Source organism: Prunus avium, chromosome 6, assembly GCF_965620075.1.
Source record: "Prunus avium chromosome 6, drPruAviu1.hap1.1, whole genome shotgun sequence".
NCBI classification, from domain to species: Eukaryota; Viridiplantae; Streptophyta; class Magnoliopsida; order Rosales; family Rosaceae; genus Prunus; species Prunus avium.
Window position 1 is genome coordinate 10,867,611 of NC_142289.1, and position 20,128 is coordinate 10,887,738.

The window sequence follows — 20,128 nt, forward strand, 5'->3', positions numbered from 1 at the left end:
ATATTGGAAATATTGGTAGTCTAAAAATACCAGAATTTCGATGAAAATATCGGGATATTATCAATATCAATAAAAATTGAATAAAACCATGAAAATTGTAAGAAACTTTGGAATTTTTATTGAAACTTTGGAGGATATTAAATCAGTCAATTATCCATTAGTTTATCATAAAAAAAAAAGGGAGTTTCACTAAAATACCCAAAATGGGGGCTGAAATTATAAAAATACCCAACACCCAAAACACTTTATAAACATACCCAAAACTCATCATTACACACACTCAAAACCCATTTATAAACATACCCAAAATCCATCATTACACACATACCCAAAACCCATTTTTGGTATGTTTCTATGTTTAAATAGTGCTTGGGTATTTTTATAAATACATGTCTAGGATTGGGTATTTTTAAAAATTGGAAGGAAATGCATTGTATGATGGGTTTAACTGATTTAAGTTGATTATATAGCGAGCTGACAAACACTGTGAGTGTATAAAATATGTAGTAATTAATGAAAAAAGATTAAACACACCATAATCATTTATATATAATGATTTACTATAATATTTTACACTTTATATATTGCATGGTAAGATACATAAGTGACTTAGTACCACACAGAGTTCTTATGAGGTTCAAATTTTTCACTATCTTCATCATCTCTATGTGTAGAGTAAGTGTATTGTGAAGAGTAGTCATCAAATGATAAATCCCCCAAAATAGTTTTGCACGTAATTATTCAAAACAAAACAATATAAAATATACATATTTTAGCATATTATCACAAAAACATAAGCAACATGGTGGTTAAGGCGTTGAAGGAGTCAAATGGCAAGGGTTTGAATCCCCTTTTTGTGTGTGTGCTTTGTGGTTTTTTTTTCCTTTTTTCCATTACATTGATATTTTCGATATTATAGAGATATTTTAACAAAATATTGCTGAAATGTGAGTGAAATTATTGATATCAATATTTTTCGATATTATCGATATTTATATGATATGTGTATGGATACGTTCCGAAATATCCGTGACCCGAAAAAACAATAATATCCTTGATATTTCGTCGATATTATCAATATTTTAGACTATGCTTAGGACAATAAGCCCATGTCAAAAAATAATAATAATAATAAACTCCCAAGTTTGATAGACTTGCATAAACCATTTTAATACCACTAAAATTTAAAAGAAAAATCCTAAGGAAAATATCCAAACCATGTGAATAAAGGGAACATACAAGAACTATTTGAAACAAAGGAATTAAATAATATTATAAACATAAAACGGCTATACATACTCTGCTTAGCAAGGTAATTACATATATATATTAAAAATATACGGGTTCTCACATAATACGAGTATACGGGTGCTAAAAGGAGCGGGACTAATATAATATATATTGGGTCCACCTATTATGTAGTTATCAGCCCAAATTATTTTTCCCATTAATATATCATGGATCAATGGGTAGCACATCGCATGGCAATATACGAGCCCGAAAGTTCTTTTTAATTTTAAATGATTATCATATCATAATGTGGAAATTGATTCATACAACATTCAATGAAATAAAATCATTAATTGACATGACATACACAAAAAAGTGAAATGATTCTGAAGGCGGCTATCTTATAGACAGAACCAAATCCTCTTGTTTTATAAAGAGAAATTGTTCGTCGCGACTGTGATGTTTATAAGATCAAAGAAACCATATGACGGTGATGGAATCCATATTGCAGTAGTCCTGAAAACCACTTTAGATCCAGATCTAGAGATTTTGTTCAAGAGACAGAGAGAGGAGGGGGGAAGATGAAGAGAGGGGGAGAGAGAGACAGAGAGAGACAGAGAGAAGATGAGAGAATCACAGAGACCAGAGAGAAAGAAATGGAAGATGAAGAGAAGCGACAGAGACCAGTGAGAGAGAGAGAGAGAGGGAAAAAGACAAAAAAGAGGGAGTTGTCCTCTAGATTTGCGACTTGTAGGTAGTTGCACTTGTCACCAAACTTAATTTGGTTACTATTTTAAATAATTATTTGGAGAGAATGGATCGAGGTGTGGGGCATGGTATAAACGGCATTTTCTAGCAGGAGCATATACTTGTTGACCAAGCACACCCGCATAGGCATGGTTATTGTCAACGTATTCCTCTTTCCGTAATAACGACAGCAAATTAATTATCAACCAAAACATCTGTAGGTAAGCTCTTACGCATTGTGACGACATCATCAGTGTACTTTTATCCGAGGAAGTTGTCTGGTCAGCCAACAAAATTTACTTCATTCGGAAGAGACCTCAAATTGGCTCACCCAGTACGTCAGCCTACACCAAATTCCCCTGCTATATATATCATGCATGCACTCCCTCAGACTCTCATACTAAAGTCGGAGTACTATTAGTTGGTGCCTCAGAGAGAAAATGTCAACAGAGCAAGAACACCCCAAGAAGGCCTTTGGATGGGCCGCCAGAGATTCATCTGGTGTTCTCTCTCCCTTCAATTTCTCAAGAAGGTATATTATCAATCATCTTCTTTATCCAATTCTTGTTCGATTTATCATTTTATTCATCGTGGAATTATGTAATTAAGTATTTGTCTCTGCTAGTTTCTAATGAAATATTATATACATAAATCTATTAAATCAAAATAAACTCATTTCTATTTAAGTTGTTCATACGTTAGGAGCAACAAAAAGTTTGTTGTTCTACTTAAAAGCAATTCTCAGTTTTTGAGTGTGTTGGAGAATTAATTAGTTGATTTGGGTTGCAGGGAAACGGGAGAGAAAGACGTCACATTCAAAGTTGCATACTGTGGGATATGTCATTCCGACCTTCACCTAATCAAGAATGAATTGGAGTCCACTGAATGGGCTGCTTCCACCTATCCTCTTGTTCCTGGGTATGCATGAAATGCATGGAAGAAATTATGTTTATTGAGAGAACTTATTATTATTTTATCAATTCAAAAACAAATTTTAGTAACAATGTGAAAAGTTATGATTTTGGATTAAGACATCCATTTTAATCAATAAAAAATGTGAACTTAAATAAGTTGGGCAATGCAGGCATGAGATTGTTGGTGTCGTGACAGAGGTAGGGAGCAAAGTAGAAAAATTCAAAGTTGGAGACAAGGTTGGTGTTGGATGCATGGTAGGATCTTGCCGTTCTTGTGACAGTTGTGCCAACAACCTTGAGAATTACTGCCCCCAAATGATACTCACCTATGGTTCCAAGTACCTTGACGGAACCACCACATATGGCGGTTACTCCGATATCATGGTGGCTGACGAGCACTTCATCGTTCGTGTTCCGGACAGCCTACCTCTTGATGGAGCTGCTCCTCTCCTATGTGCTGGGATTACAACTTACAGCCCCCTGAGATATTTCGGACTTGACAAACCCGGTATGCATGTAGGTGTCGCTGGCCTTGGTGGTCTAGGCCATGTGGCTGTGAAATTTGCCAAGGCTATGGGGCTTAAGGTTACTGTGATCAGTACCTCCCCTGGAAAGGAGGAGGAAGCTATTAAACATCTTCATGCTGACTCGTTTTTGGTCAGTCGTGATGAAGATCAGATGCAGGTGAGACCGTACGATTCATTACAATACATGATCAGTTGAGACCGTACAAAGAAAATAGTAGATGACCTGACAAGTTTTTAAATTTTTGCTTCATTTATGCATAGGCTGCCATGGGCACGATGGATGGTATTATTGATACAGTCTCTGCAAACCATCCTCTCTTACCTTACATTGATTTGTTGAAGTCTCATGGAAAGCTTGTTATGGTTGGTGCACCGGAGAAGCGTCCCGAGCTTCCGGTTTTTCCTCTGCTGATGGGTAAGCAAATGATGAAACTCCCTTCAATGTCTCGTTGCGTTTAAGTAGGATCTTTTTCTCCATTAATTACCTAGCTATTTATTCTGAAATTTACTAGGAAGGAAGATAGTAGCTGGTAGTTGCGTTGGTGGTATGAAGGAGACACAAGAGATGATTGATTTTGCGGCCAAGCACAACGTTACAGCTGACATTGAAGTTATCCCCATTGATTATGTGAACACTGCAATGGAGCGTCTTGCTAAAACAGACGTTAGATATCGCTTTGTCATTGACATTGGAAACACATTGAAGCCTAGCTCTTAAGTTTTGCATCCCTTATTATGGTTTCATTTCTTTACACCAAAAGTACAGACCGGGGGCGGATATCGAAATTTAAATTATTATTTTTTGTAGTCGCGATTGTTTGAGGTTTGCTAGCTATATGTTTTGGTTTTATCACATCATCAGATGAATGTGAAGGGATGCACTTCGAATAAAGAATAAACATGGAATGATTAATTTTCTTATTTCAGTATTAAATATTCGTATCAGGTTTTGGTTTGTCTTGCTATGTACAATCTTCGACTATGAATAGAAGGTGCAGTTTAAGCGAGGGCATAATAAAACAGTGGTCACAAATTTAAGCCAGGGCATGATTTCTCTCGATCATCCTGTTTTTTAATGTTGCTTGACAACTTTTTTGTTTCATTTTTTAATCTTCCCAGACAACTTTTGTTTTTTTTTTATTTAGTATTTCTTTTTTTCTTTTCTAGCTGTTCTTATATTCATCAGTCTCCCCTCTACTCTTTATTTCTTTACTTCATTATGTATAGTGTTCTAGGCAAACAAATACAAACAAGGTTGGGCTTACAAATGAAGACTATTTAACATTTTTTAGGCATATATAATACTAGCCTCTCCACATGCGCTTCTGCGAGAGGCTTTTTTTTAAAATTTAAAAATTATTTTAGAATTAAAATAGATAATGGGTAGTTGTGTTCCATTAAAATAGGATCAATTATCTTATTTTTCTTTTAATTTTAATTTTTTTTTAATATGAAAAAGTATGAATTTACCATATTATCCTCATTTAATTAATAATTTCAATTCTTAATGTTTGCATTAAGCAATGACATTTTCTGGTATTTTGAATGTTTTACCATTCTCTGCCTTTTGCTTTATATATAGATATAGATTAATTCTTATGGGGAAAAGAGCATTTACTTTCATGATAAGTCAAGGAAAAAATGAAGAGTAAAGTTTGACTTTTCTTCTCAAAGTAAATGAGATTTTGACACTTATAAAATTCTAAAACAAAAAAAAATTATAAGAATTTTAGAAGAGTGTTGCTATTTCCACCCAACTGTCATATTTCCCCACTCACCTTATCTTTAAAATTTTAAAGACAAATTTACATCTTTGTAAATAATCTTAGTGATAATAATCGTATTGTAAACTGAAAATTGAAAATCGCATGGCTTAATTCAGCCAAAAAAAAAAAAACTACTGAACTTATATTAAATAAAATGGGTTAAAAACTAATAATTAAAGAGTATTTTAGGAATAATGGTGGGTGTAAAGATAGAATTGTGTTGTTTCAAATTTACATTATAAGTGGAAAAATAAGGTAAATTCAGAAATAAGATAGAGGTGAAAATGGCAGCACTCATTTTAAAAAAAGAAAAAATTAAAAAAAACTAACGAATGGCAGAATCTCATTTACTTTTAGAAGGATCACCTCATTTTGAAGGAGTAAAGCTCGTATGGAGTCACCACTTTGGCCAGCACTTTACCCCTTACGGGCCAATCCGGTGTGAGCGGGGATTAGTCTGGATTGTGGTTAAGACTTAAAGGTGTCATCCATAGTTGGAGCCCATCCAGGACCATCTCGTGGTTCAGAAACAAAAAAAAAAAGGAGTAAAGCTTTTTATAAAGAATACAAGAGATTTTAAAGGCACTGCGAAGACCACTGTGTACTTTTGCAAGAAAATTTTCTGGTCAGCAAAGAAAGATTCCCTCTTAGCCATTTGCTCACCCGATGCGTCAGCTCAACACCAAACCTGTTGCCACATCATCTTTACATATACATGCATGAAATCTCATAGTGCCACTTGTAAATTGCTACTTTCACAATCTGTGCCTGACACAAACTCACACTCTGCTATCAGTCGGTTTGTGTTTGAAGTTAGAAAAGAAAAAATGGCGAAATCTCCAGAGCATGAAAACCCCAAGAAGGCATTTGGATGGGCTGCTAGAGACTCATCTGGTGTTCTCTCTCCCTTTAATTTCTCAAGAAGGTACATACATTATTAACTCTACTACTAGATCCGATTGTTGTTTCTTTGATTTACATTTTCACTTCATCTTGGATTTGTCTGCTTTTTTGGTTCTTGAAAAACAGCATGCAACTGAAAAAAATTAAAAATAAAAATTATTTGATTAAGTACACAAGTTTCCCGGTTTCTTGTTTTCTTTTTTTATGATTTAGTTGGTAGTTTTTGCTTTCCAGGATCTCAGTTTTAGATTTGTCGTCTAAAATTGAACTGATTTGGTTGCAGAGAAACAGGAGAGAAAGATGTGGCATTCAAAGTGTTATACTGTGGTATATGCCATACTGATCTTCACATGGTTAAGAATGACTGGGGTTATTCTACCTATCCTCTGGTTCCCGGGTATGGAGTCATATACCATCCATTATACTAAACATGCAATCTTTTAACAAAAAATTACATTAATTTTCTATCAATTTTAACAATATTATACTTAGAGAAATTCTTTTGGTCCGGCATCGGCCAGCCACCCGCACAACCACCAAGCGAGGCCCATGGCCCCAATACAGGGAATGTTTGGTTGTGATAGAATGACATACTGGCAGCTGCCGGACCGAAAAGATTTCTCCGTGAATTGGACTAATGCTATGAATTTAGTTATTGATTAACTTCACTAATGAAATGCATGCACACTCAATTGGGCAATGTAGGCATGAGATTGTTGGTGTAGTGACAGAGGTAGGGAGCAAAGTAGAAAAATTCAAAGTTGGAGACAAGGTAGGAGTTGGGTGCATTGTAGGATCCTGCCAATCTTGTGATAATTGTGCAAACAATCTTGAGAATTACTGCCCCAAATACATACTCACCTACGGTGCCAAGTACCATGACGGAACCATCACATATGGAGGTTACTCTGACTTCATGGTGGCCGACGAGCACTTCGTAATTCGTGTTCCGGACAACCTTCCTCTTGATGGTGCTGCCCCTCTTCTATGCGCAGGGATCACAACCTACAGCGCATTGAGATACTATGGTCTTGACAAACCTGGTATGCATGTGGGAGTGGTTGGTCTAGGTGGTCTTGGACATGTGGCAGTGAAGTTTGCCAAGGCTCTGGGGGTTAGGGTTACAGTAATAAGTACCTCCCCTAATAAAAAGAAGGAAGCTATTGAACATCTTCGTGCCGATTCGTTTTTGGTCAGCCGTGATCAAGATCAGATGCAGGTGATTACTTAAACAAGTAGCATTGATCATGAATTTAACTAGATTATGATCTAATTAATCTTTTGTGCTGCTAATTTGGTAGGCTGCTGTGGGCACAATGGATGGCATTATCGATACAGTTTCAGCAGTCCACCCACTCTTGCCTTTAATTGCTTTGTTGAAGTCTAATGGAAAGCTTGTTATGGTTGGTGCACCAGAGAAACCCCTAGAGCTTCCAGTTTTTCCTTTGCTAATGGGTAAGCCTATGACATAACTCACTTCTATTATGGGGTTGCATTGGATGATGGTTTATTCAAGCACTTACTTTGGAAATGTTACAGGAAGAAAGATGGTAGCTGGTAGTAATATCGGAGGCATGAAGGAGACACAAGAGATGATTGATTTTGCAGCCAAGCACAACATAACAGCCCAAGTTGAGGTTATCCCAATTGATTATTTGAAAACTGCCATGGAGCGCCTTGCCAAAACAGATGTCAGATACCGATTTGTCATCGACGTCGGGAACACATTGAAGTCTACTTAAATTTTGCATCCCGGTCTAAATCAATGGATGAACAGGCAATCGAAATTGAGTTTGATTTTGTGGTCTCAATTTTTGTTGTGTTTTATGTAAACTCTTCTTGGTACTATCAGCACAATATGATAGGATGGATCTTATCTAAAAGAATAAATGGAAAAGTTTGCTGATTTCGGAATCAAGTTTCAGGTGAGGATTTGGTTTGGTTTGTTCCAATCAAAGGTTCCAGTTCCACCAATTCAATAGTTTTGAAAAACAATCACATATCACCCTTGTTTGGAATTCTCAAATTCACATATGTGCGGGCTGCAATGGGAGATAATGTATTGGTTATGCGCATCCGTAGATATCGTTTGTGAGAGGATAGTATTGATAACTGATCTCGTTTACAATTTCAAATATTTATATATATATATATATATTTCTTTATGAGAATTGACTTTGCTCACTGTATGTTTGTAATGGTTGTGTTTATTGTTTTGCATCTTATTCTATTGTTTGCAAGAATCCTTTTTGGGGCTCTCTATTTCTTATATTTTTCATTTCCTTAATGAAATTGCTACGGCTATCAAAGAATATTTTTTAAAAAAATTCTCGACGTTAGAGCAACTCCACCCATTTGCCCTCCCCCATGGCAAGGGGGAGCTAGGGCAGCCACACTATTCAAGTGAATAGTGGTTGCCCTTGCAAAAAGCAATGTGTGTTTCCATCCGTTGCCATGGCAATCACTATTCCCATAAGATATGAGGAGAGGAATTTGTATATATTTTTTATGTGGAAAGTAAAAAATATGATTAAGTATTTATTTTTAAAAAAAATTTGAAATTTTTAGTATTTTTTAAAAAAAAATTAGATTTTTTTTAAATTTTTTTGGTTGCTACGTCAGCAAACCCTGGCTAGTACTAGGGCTGGTTTAGCCTGAGGGCCAGTCCAAGCTTGTGGAGCCCACACTCAGCCCGGGCAACCACTAGCCCCAAGCTTGGGCTTACCGCTGCACTTGCTCTTATTGGAGTGTAGATAACAGTTTAACTAAAAATATCTCAAATTAGCCAATTTTTTCTATGAATATATAATTCTTACACAAATAACCTAAAATCTGAATGCTTCCAATTATTAAATCAGAGATTAGAAATAGAATGTCCCTATTTTTCTTGAAGAGCCAATTGTTTGTTGATCCACCTGAGGCAGTAGTAGCGTGGAACATATATTAACGGAGGAGCATGGTTTGGCACCTTAAAATTAAGGAGGAACTCCTACGTAGAATGAATGGAATTTTAACACTTATTAAATTTGAAAAGAAAAAGAATTAAAGAATTTCTTTTTTTTTGGCAAAAAAAAATTTAAAGGAATTCAAAAGCTGAAAAAAGCTAAAAGAATTTGACAAATGTGAGAACCCTATTCAGCTCAACAGCATGCACCAAACCCTGCTGCCACATCCTCTCTACACAGACAGCGCATAAAGTCCCTCATACTGCCACGTGGGAATACTGCTGCTTCTCAGACTGTCACTCGGTCACTATCCATTATATATACTGATTAACGCTAACATATAGTCGGTGTGTGTTTTAAGTGTAAGAGGAAAAAAAAAATTATGGCCAAGTCTCAAGAGCAGCAACACCCCAAGAAGGCCTTTGGATGGGCAGCCAGAGATTCATCTGGTGTTCTCTCTCCCTTCAATTTCTCAAGAAGGTTATATTCTCCTTCAAATCTTGTTTCATTTTATTTACATTTTTATTTCAATCTTGGATATATTGGTTTTTTGTTTTTTATTTGGTTGTCTCAAACTGAAGTGATTTGGTTGCAGAGAAACGAGAGAGAAAGATGTGGCATTCAAAGTGTTATACTGTGGGATATGCCATTCTGACCTTCACATGGTGAAGAACGAATGGGGGATTACTACCTATCCCTTAGTTCCCGGGTACATACATACTCTCCGCATGGTTATGCTAATCATCTTTGATATCTGATTATGCTAACCATGTAATTAATCAAATGTTAACTCAATTTAATTGGGAAATCAGGCATGAGATTGTTGGAGTAGTGACAGAGGTAGGAAGTAGAGTGCAAAAATACAAAGTTGGAGACAAGGTAGGTGTTGGGTGCCTGGTGGGATCTTGCCAATCTTGTGATAAGTGTGCAGACAATCTTGAGAACTACTGCCCCAGACTTATACTCACCTATGGTGCCAAGTACCACGACGGAACCACCACATATGGAGGTTACTCCGACATCATGGTGGCCGATGAGCACTTCGTGATTCGTATTCCGGATAACCTGCCTCTTGAGGGTGCTGCTCCTCTCCTTTGTGCCGGGATTACAACCTACAGCCCCTTGAGATATTATGGCCTCGACAAACCCGGCATGCATGTCGGTGTGGTTGGCCTTGGTGGTCTAGGCCATGTGGCAGTGAAGTTTGCCAAGGCTATGGGGGTTAGGGTTACAGTGATTAGTACCTCCCCTAGTAAGAAGGAGGAAGCTATTAAACGTCTCAAAGCCGATTCATTTTTGGTCAGCCGCGAACAAGATCAGATGCTGGTATTGTCAAGTTGCATTGATGACTTTCATTTATGTATAGAGGAGGATGATATAATATTTTGTCTCCTTAATTTTGTAGGCGGCCTGGGGCACAATGGATGGTATAATCGACACGGTTTCTGCAGTTCACCCTATCTTGCCTTTGATTCGTTTGTTGAAGACTAACGGAAAACTTGTGGTGCTTGGTGCACCAGAGAAGCCCCATGAGCTTCCTGTTTTTCCTTTGCTAATGGGTAAAGCGCATATAAATGGCGTAACTCACTTCAAAGTTCAAACATTGGATTGGACAAAAGAAAGCTATAATTTTGATTGAGAGAATTTGATGAGTGTGTATTAACAACTGTTTATTTTGCAATTATAGGAAGAAAGATGGTCGGTGGTAGCAACATTGGAGGTGTGAAGGAGACACAAGAGATGATTGATTTTGCGGCCAAGCACAACATAACAGCCGAGGTTGAGGTTATACCTATTGACTATGTGAACACTGCTATGGAGCGCCTCGCGAAAGCGGACGTCAGATACCGATTTGTTATCGACGTTGGAAATACATTGAAGCCTGCCTTTTAAGTTGTGCATCATGGAATCGATTTTGTGGTCTTAACTGTTGTATGTGGCTGTTGTGTAAACATATCAGACTGTCTGTCAGCACATGTGACAGGACGGATCTTAAATAAAATGGAATGGTTTGTGTATTTTGGAATCAAATTTTCGGGTGAGGTATGATTGATTTTTTGAAGAGATGATCGTTAAATGATGATTAAATGGTGATTTATGAGATGAACAGATCTTATTAGGACATTTTCATAGTGAAGATTCACTTTATCATTCAAAACTATTTATCATTGCAACAACATGATCGACGATTGACAACAAGAGCATATTTATTTTATGGTTTACGCAGCTTCTAACACAAGGGAGAACAAAATTGGAAGGAAACTCACATTTGCCTCGCCACAATGGTTTTGACGAGTAAAATTTGTCTTCTTAAAAGCAAGTTGCCAAAATCATTAAAATATGTCTTCTTAAATTTGGTGAGGAGTTTTTCTTCTGGTCTAATTAATCTCTTGACTTATGATCCTTAGCTCACCCAATGCGTCATGAAGCAGTTTACTTTGAACCAGTCCCTATCAAATTGAGGTAGGTAGGACCCACATCCTCTCTCTATATATATATGAACAACATCGCAATTGCTACTTTCACAATCTCTTCTCTACCCACCTCAGATTCTCACTCTATATTATATTGTAAGAGAGAGAAAATGGAAATGGTATCTCCAGAGCAACACCCAAATAAGGCCTTTGCATGGGCTGCCACAGATTCTTCTGGCGTTCTCTCTCCCTTCAAAATCTCCAGAAGGTTGTTATATATTCTATATCTTCTCCATCCTGTTATTTACTTTACTTGCCGCGTTCTTTTCACTATAGGAATACCAGTCTTTATTTGGTTTCTTCAAAAATTAAAACAAAATATTATATTCAACTCGTATAAGCTCCATGCTTTATTTTGTTCGTGGTACAATCTTTCCTTCCAATGAACTCAGTTTTTGAAGGGATTTTGGTTGCAGGAAAACGGGAGAGAAAGACGTGGCTTTAAGAGTTTTGTACTGCGGGATATGCCATTCGGACCTTCACAAGGTCAAAAATGAATGGGGGACTACTAGCTATCCTATTGTTCCTGGGTACGTATACAAAGTCTCACAAATATACTAACCTTTTTTTGGGAATCTCGATAAACGACGTGGGAGCGAGATCCAACCTCTTCTGACGCTAAAAGAAGAAATATCACTAGACTAAGAGTTAAATAGTTTCATCTCATGTTGATATCCATCTAATTAATGGTTTGAATAATGTCAACAGCACAATATTTTTTAACATTCTTTTTATGTTATTGAACTTAGTATGTGTAATTCATTGTGATGTCCATTTAACTAACCAAATGTGGAACTGATTAATTGAATTCAGGTATGAGGTTGTTGGTGTAGTGACAGAGGTAGGAAGCAAAGTAGAAAAATTCAAAGTTGGAGACAAGGTTGGTGTTGGATGCATGGTGGGATCTTGCCAATCTTGTGATAGTTGTGCCAATAATTTCGAGAATTACTGCCCCAAACTGATACTCACCTATGGTGAAAAGTACCACGACGGAACCACAACATATGGAGGCTACTCCGACTTCATGGTGGTCGATGAGCACTTCATAGTTCGTATTCCAGACAACCTTCCCCTTGACGGTGCTGCTCCTCTCTTCTGTGCCGGGATTACAACTTATAGCCCCTTGAGATATTTTGAACTAGACAAACCCGGTATGCATGTGGGTGTGGTTGGCCTAGGTGGAGTAGGGCACTTGGCCGTGAAGTTTGCCAAGGCCATGGGGGTGAAGGTTACAGTGATCAGCACCTCCCCTAATAAGGAGAAGGAAGCAATTGAACATCTTCATGCCGATTCGTTTATAGTTAGCCATGATCAAGATCAGATGCAGGTGATTGTTTGAACAAGTTGCCATGGTGATGATGACTTTAATTCAGCAGATTGATTTAGTTGTTTGGTAATTTGTAGGCTGCCATGGGAACAATGGATGGTATCATTGACACGGTTTTTGCCGCCCATCCTCTTTTGCCTTTAATTGGTTTGTTAAAGTCCAATGGAAAGCTTGTGATGGTTACTGCACCAGAGAAAAATATTCAGATTCCAGCTTTTTCTTTGCTCATGGGTAAAGCATCTATCTTGACTCCGAATGACAAGTTGACTGCCTTTTACCTGTTGATATTTTTTGTCTTACCCTTTGCACATGGTGCAATTACAGGCAGGAAGATGGTAGCTGGGAGTCGGATTGGAGGTATGAAGGAAACACAAGAGATGGTTGATTTTGCAGTCAAGCACAACGTTACAGCTGACATTGAGGTTATCCCGGTTGATTATTTGAACACTGCCATGGAACGTCTTGCCAAATCCGGTGTCAAATATCGATTTGTAATCGATGTTGGAAACACACTAAAGTCTACATCTTAAATTTTTGAGAGAGAGAGAGAGAGATGTAAATAATGCATAATGGCGGTGTATTAAATTAGAGAAAAGCAAACACCTTGTTTTCGTACTTTTATTTGGGAAATAAAAACTTCCTATATTCTAATTGTTCCTACTGCTTCATCAAACATCTTGTAGAAACACACACGGAGTTATATGCAATCATGGCTGATGGATGATTCCTAGATTTGACTTTAACAATCTAATTTCTTATCAATTACATTTCTAAAATGAATGTCATAAGTTGAGAACTAAAAATCAAGCGTCCCAGTTTTAGAGGACACAGAACAACTACTAGAAGTGCCATATGAACTTCCACTTGAACCATCGATAGGGACTTGGTTTAGACATTCTAAAACCATAAACCTCCGCTTTTTCAAATTTATTGAGAAGGTTGTTGACTCAAGAATCACAGGAACCTGATGACGCATTAGAAATTATAAATAACAATCAACCAAAAGTTCATAATAATGGAAATGTTAGCAGAAAAAGCTAAAGTACCAAAGGTGTTCTAAGGATGACCGAGTGAAAAGGTGGGTCATACAGGTGCATGTTTACGCATTCATGGCAAGTTCACATGGTAACTTCATCCAAAGAAAAAGGAGAGACGGAAAACTTGATTCATATAGGTGAAGTAAAGTTTTACAATACCTGTGTATTAATACGTGCAACTTTGTGCACATTGAGAAGGCCAACCATGTTACCAGTAAGGAGCTTTTCCAATTCCTTGTCCTTGTCTGAATGAATGTTTCATTATAGATTATTATTGTCAAAATATTCGATAGCAAAAATAAATGCTAAAGCTGATAATAACCTGGAATTACTTTGACCGACAGCAAGGAAATGAGAAGTCGTTCAGAGCCCTAACAACAAAACTGAAGCAAAGGAAACAAGAAGCAGTTGTGACTCAGAGGCTAAATCAAATATAAAGTTGAAGAGCAAATAACAATTTCCACTAACCATGTTGGAATATTCACATTGTGGAGCACAGAATGATTGAATATACGACCAACAGAAGAAATGCTGTCATCAGTTTTGTATTTTCAGCCAAAGGAAGGAGATAATGTATGATCAAACTTAAAAAGAGAAAAAGAAACGAAAAAGAATAAAATAAAAGAAAAAGAAAAAAGGAAAACAAAGCATTTGACCATGGCCACCAAAAATACCTTATGGATTATTAGTTTCATTACACGCCAAGTAGTGGAGTCTTAATGACAACTCTTGAGGACCCAAATTCAGATTTTCTTAAAATATACAAGAACCATTAAAAAAACAGAAAAGAAACTAAGAGAATTACAACATCCGGCAGCAATCTCATTTGATTTTTTAAGATCAAAGAGGTTATAGACAGTTCTTAGAAATAAAAGGTTAAATGTAATTGTTTCATTTCCTCGCACAAGCTGCAAAAATGAATACCAAAGACATTCAATTTCATGAAATTTGTACTGGTCTTCCCACCCAAACCATCCCACCATAAAATACACGCACACACGCATAAACAGGACATAGAGTCAATGAAAATTCGTCTCCACAATGAACAAAGCTAGTTTGACATTGTGAAAAACCAATTGGCATGCATATAATTTCACTAACCAGATATGTCACATCCTATAAGTAAATCTCTAGGCAGGAAAACATAAGACAACAGTACCATACCTTGGAAATTGAGATAAAAATGTGCTCATGAAGGGCAACAAGATTTGGAGACTCTTGAATGCTAACGCAATCAATACGCATCCCGCTTAGAAATTGCCTCTCCAAGGGCTTCCGAAAATCAAATTCATTGCAGAACTCATGTTTTCTATTTGGACAACGACAACATAACAAACCACTCTTGAAATCTAAACCAGTTATGAGCGAATGAGGCACATCTCAAACTAAATAAAATAAGGACAAACTTGCCACCTTGACTATCAAAACTCTGCTGATTTTCCCAAAAATACTTCTTATATTGCCAAGCTATTCTCAACCCTTTTCTCCTGAAAATTAATAAAAGAATTATAAATTTCCTAATGTTCACCCTACAAACAGAATTATTGAACAAATACATGGAGAGAAGAATGGAAGAAGAGAACAACCTGATCAGGATCTCGATGACTAGACTTATCATCTTTGGGTAACGCTGGACAAGGCAAAGTACCGAGAAACTGTCTTGGGTCCTTGGATGGGCTTGCATAGAGAAGGGGTTGGTTGTGAACGAGTCCTTGAGACATAAAATTTCTAATCAAAAGCATATGATGAGGTACTTCTGCATCTTCCATCACCATGACTAGGCTTCCTAGGGAAAGCCCACCACCTAAAATCTCTACAAACCAAAGACAACCTTATAAAACTTCTATAAATAATTAAAAAAGTACAATAATAAAAAAAGAAAAAAATTTCCAATTAATCACCTCAGCTTGGTTTAACTATTCCCGATAAACTATTAGTGATAGAAGATTACTGTCAAGGTCCAGTATCCCAGATGAAATGAACATTGTGCCATGGGACCATGCTTGAGTCCAGGGATTTGAGGTGAGTTTGAAGCTACAAAGTTGGGAGAGAAGCAACTTGTCCGAATCTTGGTCGCAGACATGGCTGCAGAAATACCCTCTACCAATCTCAATCAGAGCACCTGAATAACATGGGAATGAAGATTATGAAATGTAATAATTAACGTTAACTAATTGCTAAAGGAACAAAATGTTTCATATTAATCCTACAGACACGGACTTACAACCACGCAGACGCAGAGTCCATTTTCAACAAGAATGTTGCTGCTTTTACCTTTGATAACCCAGAGCATTTATCGTATCCAGGGATTAGGATTTGATTACTTTCAAAAGGGTTTTTTTTTTCAAAAAGGAATTCTATTTTCCAATATACCGTACTTCCATTCAATTATACCATGCATGCATGTATCCTAGTGTTGTTATAGAAGTTCTTTTCATCGAACAGTTGGTGTGCATTGTAACCACACGGCAAGTTTCGCAGAGACTAGCAAGAGTAAGTCATAATAACAACTGAAATACAAAATGCATAGATACATATATGAACAAACAATGAAAGAAGCATTAAGAATATATATAAGCGAATCGTAAAGAGGCTTCAAAACCATAGTTTTGGGTTTATTATAATTGGTTTTCTAAATTTTGCTTTAGTTTCTTTCTGTGGAACCAAACGGAAAATTAGTTAATTGTGGTAGTAGTAGCTTTAAATTAGGAGGCTCACCCAGCCTCTGTTCAGGTTCCGTGGCACTTTGCGACTTAATTCGACATCCGGCTACCGTAATGTCAGTCAGTCGCTCCTCTATAAAAAATAAAACAGCACGCAAAACGCAGCGTCTTGGACTGGCATCTTCCCTATGGGCTGCTTTTGACAAATGAAACAAACCAAATTGAAGAAGCATCTGGACCTAGTAGCAATTTGCATTAAACTAAAGAGGTTTTTATTTTATTTTAAATACAAGCGATAGACTATTCTAAAATAAAATTGAGTGCAAATAAATAGGCTCACTGCACTCATAAATTGGCCTAACCCACGTCTAATGAAACTTACAAGCCAACTATAAACCATCTCACCTTCTTTTAACATATTGCACTTGTTATAAAAAAACTGAAACATTTGTATCAGAATTTTGGCCAATTATTGCCGACGGTTTGTTTAAAGAGTCCATTTTGACCTAATCTTTGTACTAGTTCTTAGCTCAAAAAATAATTTGATTTCATTGAAGACGTATCTTTCATACTGGTCCTAACATATGAAAGGTTTCGAAAATTAGGTGGGGAAACGACAGCCGCGACTTCCATTCCATGTGAGCGTTATTGCTAATCTCACAAAATCTAATGCTATAAAAATATGCACGTCATCATCTCAAATCCAAAACAACTTGATATCTTCAGAAAATTGGAGCTAGGGACAATGTCTAAAGCAGCGGCTGAAGCAAAACAACCTGTCAATGCCTACAGATGGGCTGCTGGGGATTCCTCGGGAGTTCTCTCCCCTTTAAACGGAAATATTTTTGTTCACTGCATTAACCTAACGTGTTCATAGGCATAATCATAGTTAACTTTTTACTTTGTATTTATGGAATAATGGTTATGCATGGACATGTGTCAAGTGTTGAGAATGATGACGACGATATATACATCTTGAACTGATGAGCAAAACTTGATTTAGAGTGTTTTGCCACGTGACATGTTTATGATGCAATTTGCAGTGAATGTTTATTGACATAAAATATAAACCATTATATAAAACAAAAATGGAACTAGAAAGATCTGACATGTGATGTCAAGAGATGCACTGTAATCGGGATGCCAAGAGTTTATCAGATTGTCCATTAATAGAAGAAAAGTAAGAGAAGACTATAGGGATACAAAAATTTCTCATTTACATGAGACATGACTTTACGAAAATCCTTAATAAAAGATTATGGCTGTCCTTTTAAATCCAACTGTTATTACAATCTTCATATTATTATTTAGACTAATAATAAAGGTTCGAATCTTAAAATAAAGGACTTGTTCAATATAGATCCCTACATTTTCTATTTTCTAGACATATACCCATCATTCTATAAATCTATGTGTTGCATTCCTAAAAGGACACAAATTAATGTGCAAACAACCAATTAAAAATACCCGCAAGTGCACGAATCTAATGAAGTAAAGATTATGTAAGTACGGGGTCGATCCCACGAAGAACTTGTCGGCTTCCTATAAGTTATAGTTTGAGTACGTAAATAACACTAATTTAACACACCACAAATGCACAAATGCAAATTGGAAACTAAAAATGAGTAAAGAAATGTAAAAGAAAAGAAACAACACAAGAAACCAAAGAAAAACAGAAACAGCACTTTCTATCACCCTTTTATCACCTATTTATCACCTGTGAACAGTGCCGTGAACAGTGCCGTGAACAGTGCAGTACGAGTGCTACAATACTTGTGCCTTCCCTATAATCGAATATAGGTGTGCTTAGTACTTTGATTCAATTACAAGAAAAACCCATTAAGTTCAAAGAGAATATGAACATCACAAGAATCCTAATAGCATGGTGTTTACATTAGGTATTCAAGAAACCAATTCACATGGATAATTCTTACTTCACCCATTTATTGCTTAGGATAACATGAAGATACACATAATCCCAACAACCTCAAGAAGCATGCTTTCAAAGGTGATCAATCAAAGAAGAACATACATCAAGGATAGATTAATTTGGTGAATTGGAATTCATCAACAATATCTAGAAATTCATACACTCAAGTATCAAAACAATAAGGTAATCATGTTTAGGGCTTCAACCTAAGCCCTAGCTAAATAAGAAGTTACATTGAAACTAAGAAATTACAAGAAACAAATAAAATGAAAGAAACTAAGAACAAAGAGGAGAAAGAGAATGCATCTTCAACCCCTTGGATCCTTGCCTCAAGGCTCCCCAAGGTTCTCTCTCTAATTGTTATGCCATTCTTCCCTCCCCTTCGTTGCTCCTTGCTCTCTAGCTCTCAAAATCTCTGCAAAGTTTGGAATGATTCTGATTGCAATGGCTGATGCTCTTTGCACTCCTCTCTCCTCCTTTCCAGCCTTTCCAAAATATCTTTTAATATAAAACAATTACTTTTGTTAAAGTCTTAAGCCTTGTCTCCTTGCCATGATGGGCTCTTTTGTTATTGTCTTCACCAAGATGCTCTTTGTTTCAGATAATATCTCTCAACCAAAGTAATTTCTTGTTACCAAGTGTTATGGTAACAAGAAGAATCAAGATAACACAATTGAGGTAAAAGCTGGCCAATTTCGGATTTCCAGAGCTATGGTAACATGCTGGATTGGTTGGATAGGCAATACTTGTCCAATGGAGCTCAAATTTGGATATGTTGTAGTTAACATCCATTGGAACAAGTTTCATGAAGATCTTCACCTCATACGAGCACCAGAGCATGTTGATCCCAGGCCAAGAAGTTGACCTACGAAAATGAACAAAATCAGAATTTATAACCAATAATGCACTTTTAGCTCATTTTCATTCTAACCAAGGTAAAACCTAAGAAAACACAAAAAGGAAGTAAAAAGCTATAAAATGTCAAGAACTAACTCAAAATAATAGGTGAATAACATGAAAAATCATGTGTAAAAATGAACCGAACACTATGTGTAAAACCCAATTTCAAATTTAAATGACTAGTAGGATATAAGAGGTCGTAGTATTCCTGTATTTTTACATCGTTGCCACCAAACTTCATATTTTATTTATAATTTATTTCAAGCATTTCATTAATTGTCATAATTGTAATTAACACTCCCTATTAATAGCATATCAATCACCCCATTTCTTTTGGTTGTCATTCCCTCTCACATAACGCCCCCTAAAATTGCAAACCAAAAAAAATATATGTAAATTGCATATCCAATAATGTACCTATAAAAAAATATAAATTTAAATATATACATATAAAATATAAATATATTATTTAAATAAAATATAGGTATATTATTTACCAAATTTTTTTATTAAAAAAAAAAAAAACTAAGTCAGTTACGTTGTAATTGAAATTTCCGTACATTTTTCATAAATTAAAAATAGGTACACAATAATTTATAGAAAATATAGGTACATTATTTACCCATAGGTAAATTATTTTACAATATACCTATAAATGTGTATAGGTACATTAATTGGAGAGGAAAAATAGGTTCATTTAAAAAAATACGTACATTGTTTTACTAGGTATATTATTAGAGGAAAAAAATAGGTACATTATTTGGA

The 20,128-nt window shown here is 36.2% G+C and overlaps 5 protein-coding genes across 11 annotated transcripts; 4 read left to right on the plus strand and 1 right to left on the minus strand.

Moving 5' to 3' along the window:
• The first annotated feature begins 2,394 nt into the window (after nt 1-2,394).
• LOC110772150 (putative mannitol dehydrogenase) lies at nt 2,395-4,520 on the plus strand. Its single transcript, XM_021976563.2, has 5 exons — nt 2,395-2,509; nt 2,767-2,895; nt 3,062-3,575; nt 3,680-3,833; nt 3,931-4,520. The coding sequence occupies exons 1-5, from the start codon at nt 2,418-2,420 to the stop codon at nt 4,134-4,136; spliced, it is 1,095 nt and encodes a 364-aa protein (XP_021832255.1). The 5' UTR covers nt 2,395-2,417; the 3' UTR covers nt 4,137-4,520.
• Nucleotides 4,521-5,922: 1,402 nt separating this feature from the next.
• Nucleotides 5,923-8,001, plus strand: LOC110772149 (putative mannitol dehydrogenase). The gene is made up of 5 exons (XM_021976562.2): nt 5,923-6,109; nt 6,371-6,484; nt 6,793-7,306; nt 7,389-7,542; nt 7,627-8,001. Exons 1-5 carry the CDS (start codon nt 6,012-6,014, stop codon nt 7,827-7,829), a joined length of 1,083 nt encoding a protein of 360 aa, XP_021832254.2. The 5' UTR covers nt 5,923-6,011; the 3' UTR covers nt 7,830-8,001.
• Nucleotides 8,002-9,398: 1,397 nt separating this feature from the next.
• LOC110772158 (putative mannitol dehydrogenase) lies at nt 9,399-11,079 on the plus strand. The gene is made up of 5 exons (XM_021976573.2): nt 9,399-9,512; nt 9,628-9,741; nt 9,845-10,358; nt 10,438-10,591; nt 10,720-11,079. Exons 1-5 carry the CDS (start codon nt 9,415-9,417, stop codon nt 10,923-10,925), a joined length of 1,086 nt encoding a protein of 361 aa, XP_021832265.1. The 5' UTR covers nt 9,399-9,414; the 3' UTR covers nt 10,926-11,079.
• Nucleotides 11,080-11,443: 364 nt separating this feature from the next.
• On the plus strand, nt 11,444-13,448 carry LOC110772157 (putative mannitol dehydrogenase). The gene is made up of 5 exons (XM_021976572.2): nt 11,444-11,714; nt 11,923-12,036; nt 12,320-12,833; nt 12,911-13,064; nt 13,158-13,448. The coding sequence occupies exons 1-5, from the start codon at nt 11,530-11,532 to the stop codon at nt 13,361-13,363; spliced, it is 1,173 nt and encodes a 390-aa protein (XP_021832264.2). The 5' UTR covers nt 11,444-11,529; the 3' UTR covers nt 13,364-13,448.
• Nucleotides 12,963-16,942, minus strand: LOC110772159 (elongator complex protein 4-like). Of its 7 annotated transcripts, XR_015836403.1 has the most exons (9): nt 16,589-16,938; nt 15,772-15,992; nt 15,457-15,683; nt 15,035-15,357; nt 14,339-14,401; nt 14,193-14,253; nt 14,030-14,115; nt 13,112-13,294; nt 12,963-13,016 (listed from the first exon to the last, which is right to left on the minus strand). XR_015836403.1 is itself a non-coding variant. In XM_088254297.1 (7 exons), the coding sequence occupies exons 4-7, from the start codon at nt 15,113-15,115 to the stop codon at nt 13,630-13,632; spliced, it is 384 nt and encodes a 127-aa protein (XP_088110423.1). In that variant the 5' UTR covers nt 15,116-15,357; nt 15,457-15,683; nt 15,772-15,992; nt 16,589-16,940; the 3' UTR covers nt 13,572-13,629. The 7 variants fall into 7 exon arrangements, 1 of the variants encoding a protein (XP_088110423.1); XR_015836402.1 differs by having other exon boundaries at nt 14,339-15,357; nt 16,589-16,941; XR_015836401.1 differs by having other exon boundaries at nt 14,193-14,401; nt 16,589-16,939.
• Between the last annotated feature and the right edge of the window lie 3,186 nt (nt 16,943-20,128).

What these genes read in the sequence shown, in the direction of transcription:
- LOC110772157 (XM_021976572.2), top strand. Translation starts at nt 11,530, where the DNA reads ATGAACAACATCGCAATTGCTACTTTCACAATCTCTTCTCTACCCACC. An exon ending in CCCTTCAAAATCTCCAGAAG is followed by an intron (nt 11,715 to 11,922) that starts GTTGTTATATAT and finishes TTTTGGTTGCAG; the next exon opens with GAAAACGGGAGAGAAAGACG. An exon ending in AGCTATCCTATTGTTCCTGG is followed by an intron (nt 12,037 to 12,319) that starts GTACGTATACAA and finishes AATTGAATTCAG; the next exon opens with GTATGAGGTTGTTGGTGTAG.
- LOC110772158 (XM_021976573.2), top strand. Translation starts at nt 9,415, where the DNA reads ATGGCCAAGTCTCAAGAGCAGCAACACCCCAAGAAGGCCTTTGGATGG. An exon ending in CCCTTCAATTTCTCAAGAAG is followed by an intron (nt 9,513 to 9,627) that starts GTTATATTCTCC and finishes ATTTGGTTGCAG; the next exon opens with AGAAACGAGAGAGAAAGATG. An exon ending in GCGAACAAGATCAGATGCTG is followed by an intron (nt 10,359 to 10,437) that starts GTATTGTCAAGT and finishes TTAATTTTGTAG; the next exon opens with GCGGCCTGGGGCACAATGGA.
- LOC110772159 (XM_088254297.1), bottom strand. Translation starts at nt 15,115, where the DNA reads ATGCGTATTGATTGCGTTAGCATTCAAGAGTCTCCAAATCTTGTTGCC. An exon ending in TTTTTATCTCAATTTCCAAG is followed by an intron (nt 14,242 to 15,034) that starts GTATGGTACTGT and finishes TTTTGTTGTTAG; the next exon opens with GGCTCTGAACGACTTCTCAT. An exon ending in GTCGGTCAAAGTAATTCCAG is followed by an intron (nt 14,116 to 14,192) that starts GTTATTATCAGC and finishes ACATTCATTCAG; the next exon opens with ACAAGGACAAGGAATTGGAA.
- LOC110772149 (XM_021976562.2), top strand. Translation starts at nt 6,012, where the DNA reads ATGGCGAAATCTCCAGAGCATGAAAACCCCAAGAAGGCATTTGGATGG. An exon ending in GTGATCAAGATCAGATGCAG is followed by an intron (nt 7,307 to 7,388) that starts GTGATTACTTAA and finishes CTAATTTGGTAG; the next exon opens with GCTGCTGTGGGCACAATGGA. An exon ending in AGTTTTTCCTTTGCTAATGG is followed by an intron (nt 7,543 to 7,626) that starts GTAAGCCTATGA and finishes GAAATGTTACAG; the next exon opens with GAAGAAAGATGGTAGCTGGT.
- LOC110772150 (XM_021976563.2), top strand. Translation starts at nt 2,418, where the DNA reads ATGTCAACAGAGCAAGAACACCCCAAGAAGGCCTTTGGATGGGCCGCC. An exon ending in CCCTTCAATTTCTCAAGAAG is followed by an intron (nt 2,510 to 2,766) that starts GTATATTATCAA and finishes TTTGGGTTGCAG; the next exon opens with GGAAACGGGAGAGAAAGACG. An exon ending in ACCTATCCTCTTGTTCCTGG is followed by an intron (nt 2,896 to 3,061) that starts GTATGCATGAAA and finishes TGGGCAATGCAG; the next exon opens with GCATGAGATTGTTGGTGTCG.